Raw genomic sequence first — 15,552 nt, 5'->3', positions numbered from 1 at the left:
GTTCAGTTACTCTGCGTAAATTAAAATTTTTTTTTTAAAGTCTGTTATTTTGATAACTTAAGTTTCTATTTCAATTCAGAACATCACAGCTTGTTTGGAGGTAACTATGAATTATGTAGGTACCATGTCAAATTCCAAGTACATTTCTGCTTCACAGGTTACTTTATTTAATAAGAACATTAATTTTCACCATGATGCTGTGGTCCACCAAATAATGCATAAACAGACACACATGCAGTGCTGAGCTGAATTTACAGCAGCATTCAAAATAATGAAAGATGTTTCATCTCTGACAGAAAAAACTTCCTAAATTTCCAAGAATTGGGGGGAAAAAAAAGCTAAACCACTACTGGAATTGACTTAGCTGATCTTTTTGAAGCATCTGATAAAACGGATACAAAAATGGCAACATTTACCTTTCTGCAGAGGTCTTCTGCTAATGGAGCCAACATATTAATAGCTATAGCTTCATTTTATTTATGTACATAAGGAAATTTGGAATTGAAAATGAGCAAAATTAATTTAGAAGAGTGGTCACTTGATCTAAATGAAAAGTCATGCTTCACAGAGTGACATTTAAATGCAGTTCTTTCAGCTGCATGTGATAAATACTTAATTGTGGCTCAGTCTCCTTAAAATAATGACTAAGTTTTGAAGTAAATGCTAGATGCTTCTATGAACAGATTTGTTTCATTGGATTAGTGCTATCATCATGGCCCTCACAGTGGATGATAAATGGTAATAAACATTTTACTCAAGTTATCTGTTCATCAACAGCTTTCTTGAGAAATATAAACTTTTTCATTAAATATGCACTTTTAAAACCTAACTGCTGCTGAAAGAGTTTGTTACAGAATAGTAGCATTACCAAATAATAAAAAGGGATTTACACCATATGATAAACCATAAAGCCATTGTAGCAAAAACACTCAAATTCTATGGTGAGCTTCTTACCCCCTATTTCCCACACATATTTCACACACACCTAACCCATCACTTCCTACACTTCCCCCTGACTCCCCAAATGCCAGGGCATCCTGGCAGCTTCATGAATCTTGCAGGATATGGTGTGAGTCACAACACACCTGACTAGAACACCGAGGGCCAGGTGAGCAGGGGCAGGACTGGTATTAGAGGAAAACTCACACTAATAAGAAACAAAATGCAACCACCACATTATGTGGAGCTTACGGGTGTAGAAAAAAGCATATGCCTGATATCTACAAGTGTAGAGACGAAGGCAGAGATGTGACTGAGAACAAAGCACGGTTATTACCAATAATCTTATTATACACTCGTTCACTGAATGTGACAGGCTACAGAATGTCTAGTTAGAAGGAGTGAAAACATTCCCCTTTTTTCACCTGCCTATGATTTTGTCATTTTAGTTAATCATTCGTGTGTTTCTTTTGCTCAAATCTGTATATATATTATACGAGAATGTAAGTATTTCTGTAGATTTAAAAAAAGCCTAATCAGTGACTAATTATTTCCTAAGACAGCCTGCAACATAATATTCATTTGGTTCCAAATTTTCATGATGATGAAAACTTACGAATAAACACGTGCAAAAATTCTGCATGTTAAAGGATTATCTCATCTTATATTAGTAGAGGGTTATAAGATAAAGTGAATGTTACTAAAAAAGTAGAAAAAAATAAGGCCATTAATGCACACAAAGAATAAAGACAGTGATTCTGCAAAAGCACAAATCACGGTAGGAGTTTCATTGAATACTAATGTTCCTAGATGTATCCATGCTTACAGAAGTCTTTAATTCATGCTGTGTTTCAGACACTGGACTCCATGTAGTTACGTAATAAATTCTCACTACGGCCCTATGAAGTAGGTACTAGCTTCATATTATAGATGAGAAAATACAGAGAGGTCCAGTGTTTTGCTGAAGGCTCCACAGTGAAGAAATAACAGTGGATCCAGGATTTATACTCAGTTTGATTCTGAAGTTCATATGTACTCTCATTATAGTAAGAGGTGGGAGATCCTTGTGTAGAAATACAATTCTAAATTGTAGTTATGATTAGAGCTTTAAAAGGTAAAACCAAATTAATGAAGAAAATATACAAAGAACAAATGCCGGAGAGGGTGTGGAGAAGAGGGAACCCTCTTGCACTGTTGGTGGGAATATAAATTGATACAGCCACTATGGAGAACAGTATGGAGGTTCCTTAAAGCACTAAAAATAGAACTACCATATGACCCAGCAATCCCACTACTGGGCATATACCCTGAGAAAACCAGAATTCAAAAAGAGTCATGTACCACATTGTTCATTGCAGCACTATTTACAATAGCCAGGACATGGAAGCAACCTAAGTGTCCATTGACAGATGAATGGATAAAGAAGATGTGGCACATATATACAATGGAATATTACTCAGCCATAAAAAGAAACGAAATTGAGCTATTTGTAATGAGGTGTATGGACCTAGAGTCTGTCATACAGAGTGAAGTAAGTCAGAAACAGAAAAACAAATACCATATGCTAACACATATATATGGAATTTAAGGAAAAAAAATGGTTCTGAAGAACCTAGGGGCAGGACAGGAATAAAGATGCAGACATAGAGAACGGACCTGAGGACACGGGGAGGGGGAAGGGTAAGCTGGGACGAAGTGAGGGAGAGGCATGGACATATATACACTACCAAATGTAAAATGGATAGCTAGTGGGAAGCAGCCGCATAGCACAGGGAGATCAGCTCGGTGCTTTGCCACCACCTAGAAGGGTGGGATAGGGAGGGTGGGAGGGAGACGCAAGAGGGAGGGGATATAGGGATATATGTATACATATAGCTGATTCACTTTGTTATACAGCAGAAACTAACACACCATTGTAAAGCAATTATACTCGAATAAAGTTGTTTAAAAAAAAAGAAAATAAACACTTGTATCTAGCGAGAATGTCCACCTTTAAAGTAGAGGCATGCAACGAAGGGGTACTTATTAAATAGTTAATATTGGCCCCTACGTACACAAGATATATAATCCCCCCTAGACTGACCTTTAATATTAAAAGGCTGTGACGTTAAAATAATTTAAAACAGATGTTTTATTCTTTCCTCCAGAAAGTTATCTTGAAAACCAGTAATTCACAAAAGAAAAATCTACAAATGACATAAAGTGAAAAAGGGTTTATCGCACTAGTAATTAAAGGTAAACTTTACAATATTTTACCAGATTTGTAAACAGTTTAAAAAATCGTAATAGAACGATAATATCCAGCCTCAACAAAGGCTGAGGGAATGTGCACTACAGTGGCCACACCTGGTCTGGTGTGACCTGTTACAACTTCCATCCTCATGCGCTCTGCCTTCCCGTCACCAGGAGTGCCCGTCCTGCCGCTTGTGCACTGCGTCCCATCCTTTCTTGGGGGCTGTGAGTGTATCAGATGAGCAATTCTCTCTCTCCTACACTGTCGAGTTTCTTCTGTTTATCTGTTCATTCTCTTTAGCATAAGAACATGTTGCACTTTTTTAAAAAAAGTGAATTCTATCTTCAAAAAATCCCTGCTTGATCCCTAATCTCACCACTTTCTATTACTGCCCCATCTCTCTGCTCCCCTTACCAGTCAAACTGCCCAAAAGAATGACCAGGGCCAGCCGTCTGCAGGCTACCTTCCCCCGTTCTCTCCGGGACCCACTCAGGCGGGCAGGTCTATGTTCCCGCTGCTCCACCGAAACAGCCAGGTCATATTTTGCTTCACTGCGCAGCAGCATCTGACACAGCTGATGGTTCTTCCTCAGATTCTCTCTTACCTTCTCATCACTGGTTGTTCCTTTACTAGATTCTCACCCTCCAGAACTCTAAGCATCTCATCCTCAGAGAAAGCCTCTCTTTTCTCTATTTGTACTTATTTCCTAGGTGATCTCATGGATTTAAATGTTATCTATACTAGGGATGTCTATCTTCTCCCTTAAGAAACTCCAGGTCTGTATACTGACCTACTGCACTGACATCTTCTCCATGTGGTATCTAATCATCACGTGGAACTGAACAGGCCCCAAACTCCAACTTGTTCCGCCTGCAGTTTTCCCCAACTCCACCCTCTAGCTGCTCAAGTCAGAAAGCTCAGTCATCCTTGTTCTTTTGCTCATAGTTAATCCACCAGCAAATCCTGTTGGTTCTACCTTCAGAAAATTTATATACATATCTCTGACCTCTACTTAACACCTCCACCAATATCACTTTGCCCCAAGCCACCACCATTTCTTACCTGGATTATTGCAATAGTCTTGTAACTAGTCTCTTTGTTCCAATCCTTGCCCTACTATTGTCTCTTCTTAACACAGCAGTTAGAGTGATCTTTTAAAAAAGTAGGATTTATTTGGCTATTTGGTGTCATAGAGAACTTTCTTCTTAAAATTTTTTTTTTAATAACAGTTGAGCAGTTATACTTGATTTTAAAGTGAAATCTTATGGGAAATGCCCCAAGCATGAGAACTGATGAAAGTGGAGTTGGGAGCGCAGCAACGTTCTGATGGGCAAATCAGTACTTCCTTCCTCATGCTGTTTAGGCACTTTGGAGATTGTACAGGGTATGAAAAACCACTGCTCTGGAACAACTTAGAGAGCTATTCCATTTTTCTTGAGGTCTCAAAAAAATAGCTTTCTTAAAGAAATTAGGGTATATGAAAACTTGATTTCAGTCTAATCACCCCTTGGCTTCCTCTAGAAAATTGCGTCTTATGCGCAGAGTCCCGTTAAAAACCTTGACAGAAAGGTTGAAAAGATAGTCATTGATAGCAAACAACTATGCGATCTCAATCAATAGTACAGTTTCTTCTCTGACACTGCTTTATTATGCATTTATATAAAAGTTATCCTCATATTTTCTTCTTGTTAATAACTCATCTCTACTACTTTTCTACTATAATAAAAATTTGTTTAAACAATATTCTGTTCCTCTAGATTACAGATTCAATACTGGGACTTACCTACCACCTATTCTCTCATTCTCATGTCAAGAGAATACGATTTTCTTAGCTGGGAATTAAATGTGGTCACTTTTAAGAGAGAAAGGTGCACTAAGGGAAAAAAAGAAGGAATGTGAGCCTTCTCTCGAACAGTCTAAATACCTTGGCCCTTAGGGAAATATTATTTTGGACTCCACAGACTTGATTCCTCATCATGTTTCTTGCTGCTGATTCCGCATCAGTAAACTGGGAGTAATGGTTTCCCTCTACCTCACAGCGTGACCAATTGTCCTGGTTTGCCCCAGACTTTCCCAGTTTTAGCCCTGAAAGTAGTACTGGTTTAGCAAACTGGGATAGTTGGTCACCTCACTCCCTATATCACAGGAATACTGTCCAATGAGACAGGAGAAGGTAAGATAATTCAAAACATTTCATATACTTTATCTGAAAGAATCCACAGAGCTATTATTATTATTCTGTTTATTTTACGCCTATACTGAGTGATCCCTGGTTATGATGTGAGAAATGGTTCAGATGCAACAACACATCTTAAGAAGGCATGCTTTTACTTACATGCTTAGGGAAACTACATAAATACCGTTCCTGATCATGAATCATTTGAAGAATTAAAAAGTTACAATTATCATATTGGAAGTACACTGAGTATTGGCGCCACAGATATATTACAGGGTATAAACAATTCAACCTTTATATATGAAAAGTGAGTCTTGTTTTATATTATGATCCTAAATGTATTTGCAAATGTTCATTTACCCCAAATGTTTGCATTTTTAATATCTTACCTATCACAGAGGCTTTAAGTAACTCAATTTTATCCTTAAGGCCTGCAGCTTTCAGATTGTCACAGGCACCTAGTAACTGTGAGTCACTGACGTCAGCACCCATGTAATACACATCCTGTGAGGGAAGAAATTCATATTATAAGTATAAATAAACCCATATTTTATGTAGTTAAGAAAATCTACTTGCATTTTCAATGATGAAAATGAAATTAATAGATTTGTTAGTTCAGGTTAAAACAAATTTAGAATATTTCTTTAAAATGACATTCATGGGCAAAAAACAGAAGTTTTTGTTAAAATTTTAAAAACTGTTAATAATATTTACAATTACAAATGTCTAAGGAATTTAGGGATTTATATAATCTAGGTCATAACTAATTATTGTATTTCTATCATATTTTCCTAAATTTCTCACAGTGTTTAAAGAAATAACACAGCAATTTAACCCTTCATAGTCTATTTTTATTACAGTTATATAGCAACTTGTATAATTAAAAAATAATCCCTAAATAGACAGTCTACCTGTAAATAATTGGTAAGTGAATACACACACACACTGATTAACGTAAAACATTGCCTGGTTTACCAAACTTTAGAACTTACTGGCCATTCTTTAGCAGCTTCCAAAAGTATTGTTCCAAGTCCACACATTGGATCTAAAACAACTGCACCAGCCTATAGACAGAAATGTTGATTTGCTATCATTAAATCTATTATAATAGGTAATATAAAAGAAACCTAACACTTGAGGAATCAATATTTCAGAGTAAAGACTCCTTTCTATACTTCATTAGGAATTTCAGGTAGTTAAAGCCGTAGTGCAGGTATGCTTGACACATTTAAAGATTAGGAAGGAGACCAGTGTGGCCAAAGCACAGTGAGCGAGAGGGGCAGGGTGGTGATTACGTCAGAGAGGTGGCCAGACTACTCCATCAAGGTGGGCTGCATTACACCGCATGCAGTCACAGCCACCGAGCCCTACAGGTTGAAAACACTGTGTAGCTCAGGCTCCAAGCCCACAGAACGACACCCGGGGCTTCTGCTCCTCTCTCAGCAAGTCAAACAGTGAAGTGGTCGCCACCTGGAGCATGGCCACCGCTGTGGCAGAGGGAAAGAAAGCAAGACAGATCAGGCGCTGGCTTTTAAAGGTGCCACCTGGAAGGGACATACATCATTTCCACCGACATGTCAGTCACAGGACACACACAATTTGAAGGGGCCAGGAAAGTGTCATCCTATCTGTACTTGAGAGGAGAACAGGAAGTGCGGAGAAAAAACTAAGAACTCTCCCATCTGGGCAGTGGGGCTGGGGTGGGGTCACATCACGTCAGATCTCGTAGGTGTTACAAGGGGTCTGGTTCTATGCTGAAGGGTGGGAAGCTGTTGGAGGGAAAGTAAGCAGGAGTAACACGATGTTACATTTCAAAGGGATCATTCTGGCTGCTCTGTTGAGAACGGATCACAGAAGGGCAAGAGTGTTACAGGGAGGCTAGTTAGGGAATCCAGGCAGAGATAACGGTGACTTGAATAAAGAGTGACGCTGGTGGAAGTGGGGAGAAGTAGTTGGATTCTGGGTATATTTTAAAGGTAGAACCAACAGGATGGATTGCATGTGGCGTGTTAAAGAATGACAACGGTCTGAAGTGACTGAAGTTTTTGACCTGAGCATCAGGAAGACGAGCTGCCTGTTACTGAGCTGGGAAGTGTTGGGGAGGAAAAGCTACAAAGGAGACGAGAGTATAGTTCTGGACATGTTCATTTTGAGATACCTCTTAGACCAAGCATGGATGTCAAGTGGACTTAAGCATCTGGAGTTCAGAGGAGAGGTTCAGGCCACAGATATAAATTTGGGAACCGTGGTTGTTAGTCTGTAAATGGTATTTAAAGCATCAAAACTGGATAAGCCATCTAGGAAGCAAGAGAAGTTAGAAAAGAACAGTCTATGGGCTGGACGCCGGTGATCTCCTAAGTACAGACATTTGGTAGATGAATACTCAGCAGTGCACACTGACAGCAGCACATCCTGACGTAGAACCTAGAGTGGTCCCGAAACGAAGTGGAAACACCCATTTCAAGAAGGAGTGATGACAGTGTCCACATGCTAGTAGATTAAGCAAGATGAGCTGTTTCAGTGGAGTGTTGGCGATGAGAACCTGAGGGAAGTGGGCACAAGAAAGAGTGGGAAGAGAAGAAGTAGACACCAAATATGGACAACTAGTTTAAGTTTTTCTGTAAAGGGAAGCAGAGAAGGGGGTGGTAGCTGATGGAGCATGTGGGTTCAGGAGAGGGTTAATTCTTTTTTAAGTTGCAAGATGTGTACATGCTGATGGGAATGACCTAGTAGAGAAAAAAGTCCTCAAGTAGGCAAGAGGGAATGGAATCCAGTACACAAGTAACGGAGTGAAACAAGGACAGTTCATTTATTATAATGAAGACCAGGCAAAGTATGAGGGCGTAGATTCCAATATGTCGGTAAACTTGGTGGGAAGAACATGTTAAAGTTCTCTTCTGATTCCAATACTTAAGTCAATTAAGAAGTAAGAGAATTCAAAGTGTGGGCAAGAAATGGCTGTAATGATAGAACATAAAATCCAAGCTGTGAAAGGGGGCTGAGGACAGGTGGTGAGTAGGGTCGCCTACTAGAGGTCCCACGGGGTTAAAGAACTGCTTTAGGTCCCAAGAGGAAGTGAATGCGAAAGAGAAGGTTAACAGCAGGATCCTTGAATCTGAGATGTTGGAAGGTATACCCTTCTGGGTATGACAAAGTCTAGGATGTGACTAAGGCAGATCGTTAGAGGTAGGGAAGCCAAGACACTAAGGGAGCAGACTACACAGTGGACACTGAGGTCGTAAAGAATTACGCAGGAGAAATGGTCTAAACCATTAGAGAAAAGATAGGAAGAGATCTGTAGACACCGGGATAATCTGATGGCATGCGCTTCTAAGGCAGTGAGAGATCTGGGGGCAGGAGGGGCGACGAGGCCAAGCAGGACGCCTATCCCACCTCCAGGCCCAGCGGTCCCTTGGTCTGTCTACAGAGGAGGCAGAACGCTCAGAGGACAGCCAGGACATCAGGGGGTACCTGATGGAAAGAAACAAAATGTCCTTCAAGAGAGAGAGACTTTCCCCTGGCATGAAATTATGGAGAGTATCACACGGGTCCCCCATGAAGGGGCAGAGAGTAACAAAAAGGATAATGATTTAAATGGCAACTTTAAGATTAATAGTGGTATGAGAACTAATCTTTATTAAGATCTTAAAATGTGCCAAACACTGTGTTCTTTCTCCCCCATGATCCCTGTTCAATGAGGTAATTTGACCTTAAGTATCTTTCAGTGTCTATTTTACTGTAGGACCTTTTCTATCCATGACATTTGGGTACACAGGCAGAAGCAGAGAAGTATTTCCATATGCTTAAAAGAATAACTGAGATTTATAGAACTTGGTTTTCCTTACTTGTTATGATATATAGGAAGAACAGTTTATAGTAAACATGAAAAAGATCGAACGACCCCAGACTTGTTTCATTTTTCGTGGCACTGGCCTACCTGAGGTTGAGCTGCCTGTGCACTGCTCTGGGTACCAAGCTCCAAAGAGGGGCCTGGATCAATGCTGGATACTGGGATCACTTACACGGTGGGTCACCACTGCCTTCCCCCCAAAAGAACCCTGCTGTGCTATTTCTCAGCTACTTTAACAGACCTTCTTTGTTGATGGTCACATTAGAGAAACAATTTTTACTTTCGGTCCTAGCAGGACAAACTGACAAAAGGGAAAAATTTCATTGAGTATTATCTGTGGATATTTTCGATCATTTACTTTCTATATTTCTGAAAATTGTATGTTTGTATCAGATAAAGGTAACATTTCAAATTTGTAGGTGGTTATATAAATTTATAGGTAAATATAAACTGTGGTGACATCACTGGAAGTTTGGGAAAAAATAAACTGTTACCATATCCCTCTCTCCTTACTGAAAGAAATTTAGGCTAAAGATTTAAATCAAGTAAAAAAGAAAATCATGGATTCTGGGAACGTGGTAATATGGAAATAGCTCTCTCCTTGTTCTCTCAACTCTGAGCTACTTACTTCTGAGGCAAGTGATGCTCAGAACTACAGGCAACCGGTGCCAAGCGATGCCCTGGGCTCTGCTGAGGTCCCAGGAGAAGGAACCAGTATGAGGTCTCCTTGCCATGGGCTGGGTGGGTGATTAGAGACCAGCACTGGAACCCACAGGGGAAACCACTGGAATCAGGGAAAAACCTGGTCTTCAGAGATCTGTGGACCTGCAGGGAGACCAGTGCATAGAAAAGTTTTCAGAGTGCCTGAGCATGGCGGACAGCCTCCTTACACTACCAAACCCAGGGGTGCCAGAGATCCACTTGCCTTTTACCACTTACAGGATTCCAGGCATTTAAAATACTTTGCTAACCACACTTGAGCCCCAGTGAGCCAACAAAGAAAAATAACGACACATCTAAGGGGAGGAGGTCCCTCAAAACCCAGAGAGAACGTAGAGCAAACAGAACACACATCTAGTGAAATGAAACTTTTGGAGGGAACAGATAAACATGTGAAAAAAAGTAAGAGCTTCTAGAGATACCAAAGACAGCACACACATACACCATTTTCCAAAGCTAAAAAAGACCATGATTTTAAAGCTAAACATTTCAATAAATAAAGTAGAGCACATCTTTGTGACTCTTGTTATAGTTTCTAAGATAATATCCAAGAATAACTCAAAACGCAGAGCCAAAATATAAAGAGATGGAGAGCATGTGAGAAAGGAAGCTTAACATGTTTATCACAGGAATTCCAGAAGCAGAAAAAAGGAAGTAGTTTAAGGTTAAAGACACTAAAGCAAAATAATTGAGGAAATAATAATTCAGTAAATAATGCACGAAAGCGTGCCCGAGGTGGAGGAAAAAAATGTTTTTTTATAATTATAAATTCCAAATAATAATTATTATAACTATGATTATTATTACTGTTGGGGTGCAGGGCAGGCCACCCCAAAATATGCTTCAATGGCACATTGATTATCTTGAATTAAAGTTACTTGAGAAACAGCCGGTAAAAAGAAATGATATTAACAAAGAAGGAATGAAAGAAAAAGACACCTCCTTTCCCCCTGAAAGCAGGAACTAAATTTCCCTTGTGAAGGTATCCTCCCACTACTGGGAGGAGATAGAAAGCATCCTTATCACCAGAGTTAGGGAATCGAAGGCTAAGAAAGCTGTATAAACAAACTTTGTTAGTTCTTCATTCGTCTGCTACTACAAGCACAAGCCCCTTTGTTTCATTAAATCTTCACAAATAATTGTTTCTTTGTCTAAAAATAATACATAAACAACCTGCTTTGGTCACTTCAGGGGTCCCATTTCTATTAGACGTCCATGCATATGAGTTAAATATTTTTTTCCTCCTATTAATCTGTCTTGTGTCAATTTAATTATTAGACCAGCCAAAAGAACTCAAGAGGGGTAGGAGGGAAGTCTTCACCTCCCTGACGTTACTATAGCAGAAGTCAACACTTACATACTTTCTATATGCTAGGCATTGTTCTAATCACTTGATAAATGCTAATTCACTTAGTCCTCACATGACCCTGTGAGATTATTATTTTCATCTTGCAAATGAGAAACTTAGGCACAGAGATGTTAAGTTATCTTACATAAAGTTTCCCAGCCAGTAAGTGGTAGAGCCAGAATTAGAACTCAGTCAGACTCACCGAGTTCTGGGTTGAATAGAAAAGACTCTTACATAAGTATTTACATCCTGGTGATATTCCTGAACTTTAAAGGATTAAAGAGAAAACTCTCATAAGCTTGCAAGCAGAAAGGACAAGACAGGCATAATGGAAAAGAAAAATCACACTGGCGTGAACTACTCACCTAGAACACCAGAAGTGAAAAGACAATGGAATAGCATCTACAGACCTCTGAGAGAAAAGGACTGCAACTCAAGAATCTTATACCTAGCCAAAGTGACGATACCCAGGTTGACAGGAGGAAGTTTGAGGATATATAGGAATCCAGACAGTATATTCCTCAATACCACATTTGAGGAAAGTAGCTAAGAAAAGACTAATCAAGCAACAAATAAACCTGAGCCGAGGCCTCAAAGTGAAGAACAAAGGTGAGGAGCAACGCACCTCACAATATATCTTCGTGCGTTTATACAGAAACGTGCATGTTACACACATTACATCTTAATGATTAAGGATAGGCTGTGTAATATAAGTGCAGAATAAGAACTTTTGAAACAGAGGGTCATGCTTTAAGGGAAATTCTGATACATAATAAATAATTTAGTTCAATCTAGTAGTTGGGAGTTGGGAGTGGAAGGCAGGAAAATGTTTCAAAGGTCTCATTGTAGGGAGGAGTAATTCTGTGGGGCAGAAGGGAAAGAAGTACCCTGGAGGTCTCATCTTATGATAGGGAAGAGCGGACAGAGGAGGGAAGATGAGAGTGTCTTGGTGGTAAAAACAGTGTCTTGGCAAAGAAAAGAGTTGATGTCTTGTTGTAAAGTTAGAATCGAGTCCCATGTGTTTAATTAAGAGAGCTGGGCGAGGGAGCCACTCATGGAATAGAACATAAAGTAAAATCCAACCTCAGGGAGAACAGTGAAATGATTAACTTGCTTAAACTAGCAAAAATAAAGAATAAACTGTCAGAAGTTACAAACAGAATAAAACAGGAGGAATGCAATCAGGTGTATCTATCATAATACTGAATACTCTCATTGAAAGACAGAGCCTATCAGAGTGGGATAAAAACAGAGCTGTGTTTATTAAAAAAACACACTTAAAACAATGCTGAAAATAAAGCAGTGTCAAAGAACTACTACAAAGGAAAATGCAAAGAGAAAGAAAACAGTGAAAATATTAATAAGACATGGTGAAATTTAAATTTAAACTTCCAACTCAAGATAATAAAAACTTTAATAACAAGGAAGAGGCACACTTCACAATGAAGCAGTAACATTCATAAAAGAGTATAAACCACACTACACAGCAGCTGAATGAGGTAACAACTAATAAAAATGCAAACTCTTAAAAAAATGTAATAACCTAATAAATTTCAAAATACCTCTTTGAGAACTGAGCAGATAGTAAAACAGTAAGTAAAGATATAAAGGCCATCTCTTGACTAGAAAATAAAATTATTTTCTTATGTCCATGGAATATTTACAAAAACTGATCAAGATCTTGGTTAAAGGACCTCGCTATTACATTAATAAAAATGAGACCAGTTTCCTTACCTTAATTTCTGCGAGAGAGGCCATTGCCCACGCTATGGTAGATCTCAGTCCTGCTGTCTTGATGTAAGCTCTGCTGGCTAAAGGAACCCTAAAAGAAAAGAACACCCAATATTACTGTATGTTAAAGAATATGATATAAACAAAAAATTAACCCATTCATATCTGTACCTCATTTTAACAAGTTCATACAACATGCACTAAAGTATTTCCTGTTAGAGAATATTTAACCTTATTACAAAATTACCTTCTCTAATTGGTACCTTGTCTAACCAGCCAGTGTGGTATTTCAGAAAGGTAAATTTTTTAGATAAGTGAAATTTAAACCATTTTGTGTTTAACTTATAAAGATTTAATCACATGAGGGAAATCTTCCTAAAGTGTTTATAGACTTCCCTGACTTCCCACACGGACTAGACCTTGCCTTGCTGATCTGGAGTCATCAAGAGGAACAGACTGCATTGTGATATAGATGTAGTATGGGAAGCACGGCTGAATGGATGCCAACCCTTGAAATATGTTTTCTAAAAGGTCCCTTTTGTAAGTTTGCTTTTTGCTCATTTGCATCTTTCTCAAAAGATGGAATGAAGCATGACATTGCATTGCCTAAGATAATTTATCGAACGAAGGGCTGAAGCAGACATCTCCCCAATGAGTTCACTGGCCTCCATTATGTATCACTTTATACTTTCTCCTCTACCTAATCATTGCTACTATCAGTGTTTCCAGATTTGATACATATTTTCAGAAAATTATTTTTATGTTTCTAATGCAACGAACAAGCATTTCCTTGGAAATCTCAATGCACTTTTCTATTTCATGTATACAATTTGTTGGGAAGACATTACGGGTATGATTTCAAGAATCAGTGCCTGGTTGTTTTGGGGATAGGCTTGTTCCAAAGCCACTAAGGGGCTCTTCTACTAACATTACACAAAGCCACAGTGTTTTCCAAACCCTATTTCCTTTCATCATTTTATTTCTGCTCTTTCTTTGACTTTAAGTTATCCTGTTTTGTATGTATTTACTGCAAGCCTCTTAAGATCTTAGAATGAAATAATTATAAATACCTTATCAAATAAAACGGTATAATTGCATATTTACTATTATGAGGAAGCCCTGAATGGTAAACCCATGAGAGTTGTGGTTTTTTTTTCTCTTAAAAGGTTTTTCAGGAAATAAAAATTCACATTGTAAATAGTACTATATCCACAGATTTGGAATCTGGGATATAAACTTTGCAGGTAAAAAGACTATAAAACATTTTGATCAATGAATCTTGCTTCTGCAGGTTAAGTGCAGCAATTACCTTGCTACAAAACACATTAGTTAAAACCAAAATGAAGAGATTATTTTCACTCTAGAAACAAACACAGAGGGAGAGCGAGAATTGGTATGGAAAACTGTCTTTGTCCATATATATTACAAAGTGCTTTTCTAAGCATCAGAGATTTATGTAGAACCTTTAAATTTTTAGCCATTATGTGCATATTTTTACTAATAGAGGTTTTATTTTATGGAAGCCAATTCTATTAATATGTGACAAAAGTGAACACATTCTTATTTTGCTTAACCTTGGGCAAAACTAATCTGCTATTACTTCAACAAAATGGCCTCATTATGTCAGTAAAAATAAAATTATTTGGGGGAAAGAAGTGTTCAGAAATAAACTCCTTGAAAATGAAAATAATTCCCTACTTTTGTAAAATCCGCTGATGTGTTTAATCAGAGTTTAGCTGGCTTTTACCTTAGTACAAAAATAAAGGTGTTTTTTCCTCCAGAAAGTAGGCATAGAGGGAACTTACCTCAACATAATAAAGGCTGTATATGACAAACCCACGGCCAACATTGTTCTCAATGGTGAAAAACTGAAACCATTTCCTCTAAGATCAGGAACAAGACAAGGTTGTCCACTCTCACCACTATTATTCAACATAGTTTTGGAAGTCCTAGCCATGGCAATCAGAGAAGAAAAAGAAATAAAAGGAATCCATATTGGAAAAGAAGAAGTAAAACTGTCACTGTTTGCAGATGACATGAAACTATACATACAGAATCCTAAAGATGCTACCAGAAAACTACTGGAGCCAATCAATGAATTTGGTAAAGTAGCAGGATACAAAATTAATGCACAGAAATCTCTTGCATTCCTATACACTAATGATGAAAAATCTGAAAGAGAAATTAAGGAAATACTCCCATTTACCACTGCAACAAAAAGAATAAAATACCTAGGAATAAACCTACCTAAGGAGACAAAAGACCTGTATTCAGAAAACTATAAGACACTGATGAAAGAAATTAAAGAGGATACAAACAGATGGAGATATATACCATGTTCTTGCATTGGAAGAATCAACATTGTGAAAATGACTATACTACCCAAAGCTATCCACAGATTCAACGCAATCCCTATCAAACCACCAATGGCATTTTTCACAGAACTAGAACAAAAGACTTCACAATTTGTATGGAAACACAAAAGATCCCAAATAGCCAGAGCAATCTTGAGAAAGAAAAACGGAGCTGGAGGAATCAGGCTTCTGGACTTCAGA

General features: G+C 38.3%; 1 protein-coding gene across 3 annotated transcripts in view; it reads right to left on the bottom strand.

Moving 5' to 3' along the window:
* Nucleotides 1-15,552, bottom strand: part of THUMPD2 (THUMP domain 2 tRNA and snRNA guanosine methyltransferase) — a 46,040-nt gene that overhangs the window by 14,416 nt on the left and 16,072 nt on the right. For 2 of the 3 annotated variants that reach the window (XM_079940386.1, XM_079940388.1), the window contains 3 exons: nt 13,001-13,088; nt 6,341-6,412; nt 5,738-5,852 (listed from right to left, as the gene is read on the bottom strand). In XM_079940386.1, the coding sequence (XP_079796512.1) occupies nt 5,738-5,852; nt 6,341-6,412; nt 13,001-13,088 (275 nt within the window). The remainder of the gene's footprint in view (nt 1-5,737; nt 5,853-6,340; nt 6,413-13,000; nt 13,089-15,552) is intronic. The other variant, XM_079940387.1, reaches the window with a different exon arrangement.

This window comes from Stenella coeruleoalba (assembly GCF_951394435.1).
Source record: "Stenella coeruleoalba genome assembly, chromosome: 13".
Lineage (NCBI taxonomy): Eukaryota > Metazoa > Chordata > Mammalia > Artiodactyla > Delphinidae > Stenella > Stenella coeruleoalba.
Note: the sequence above shows the minus strand (reverse complement) of the source record. Positions and strands in the feature narration are given on the sequence as shown.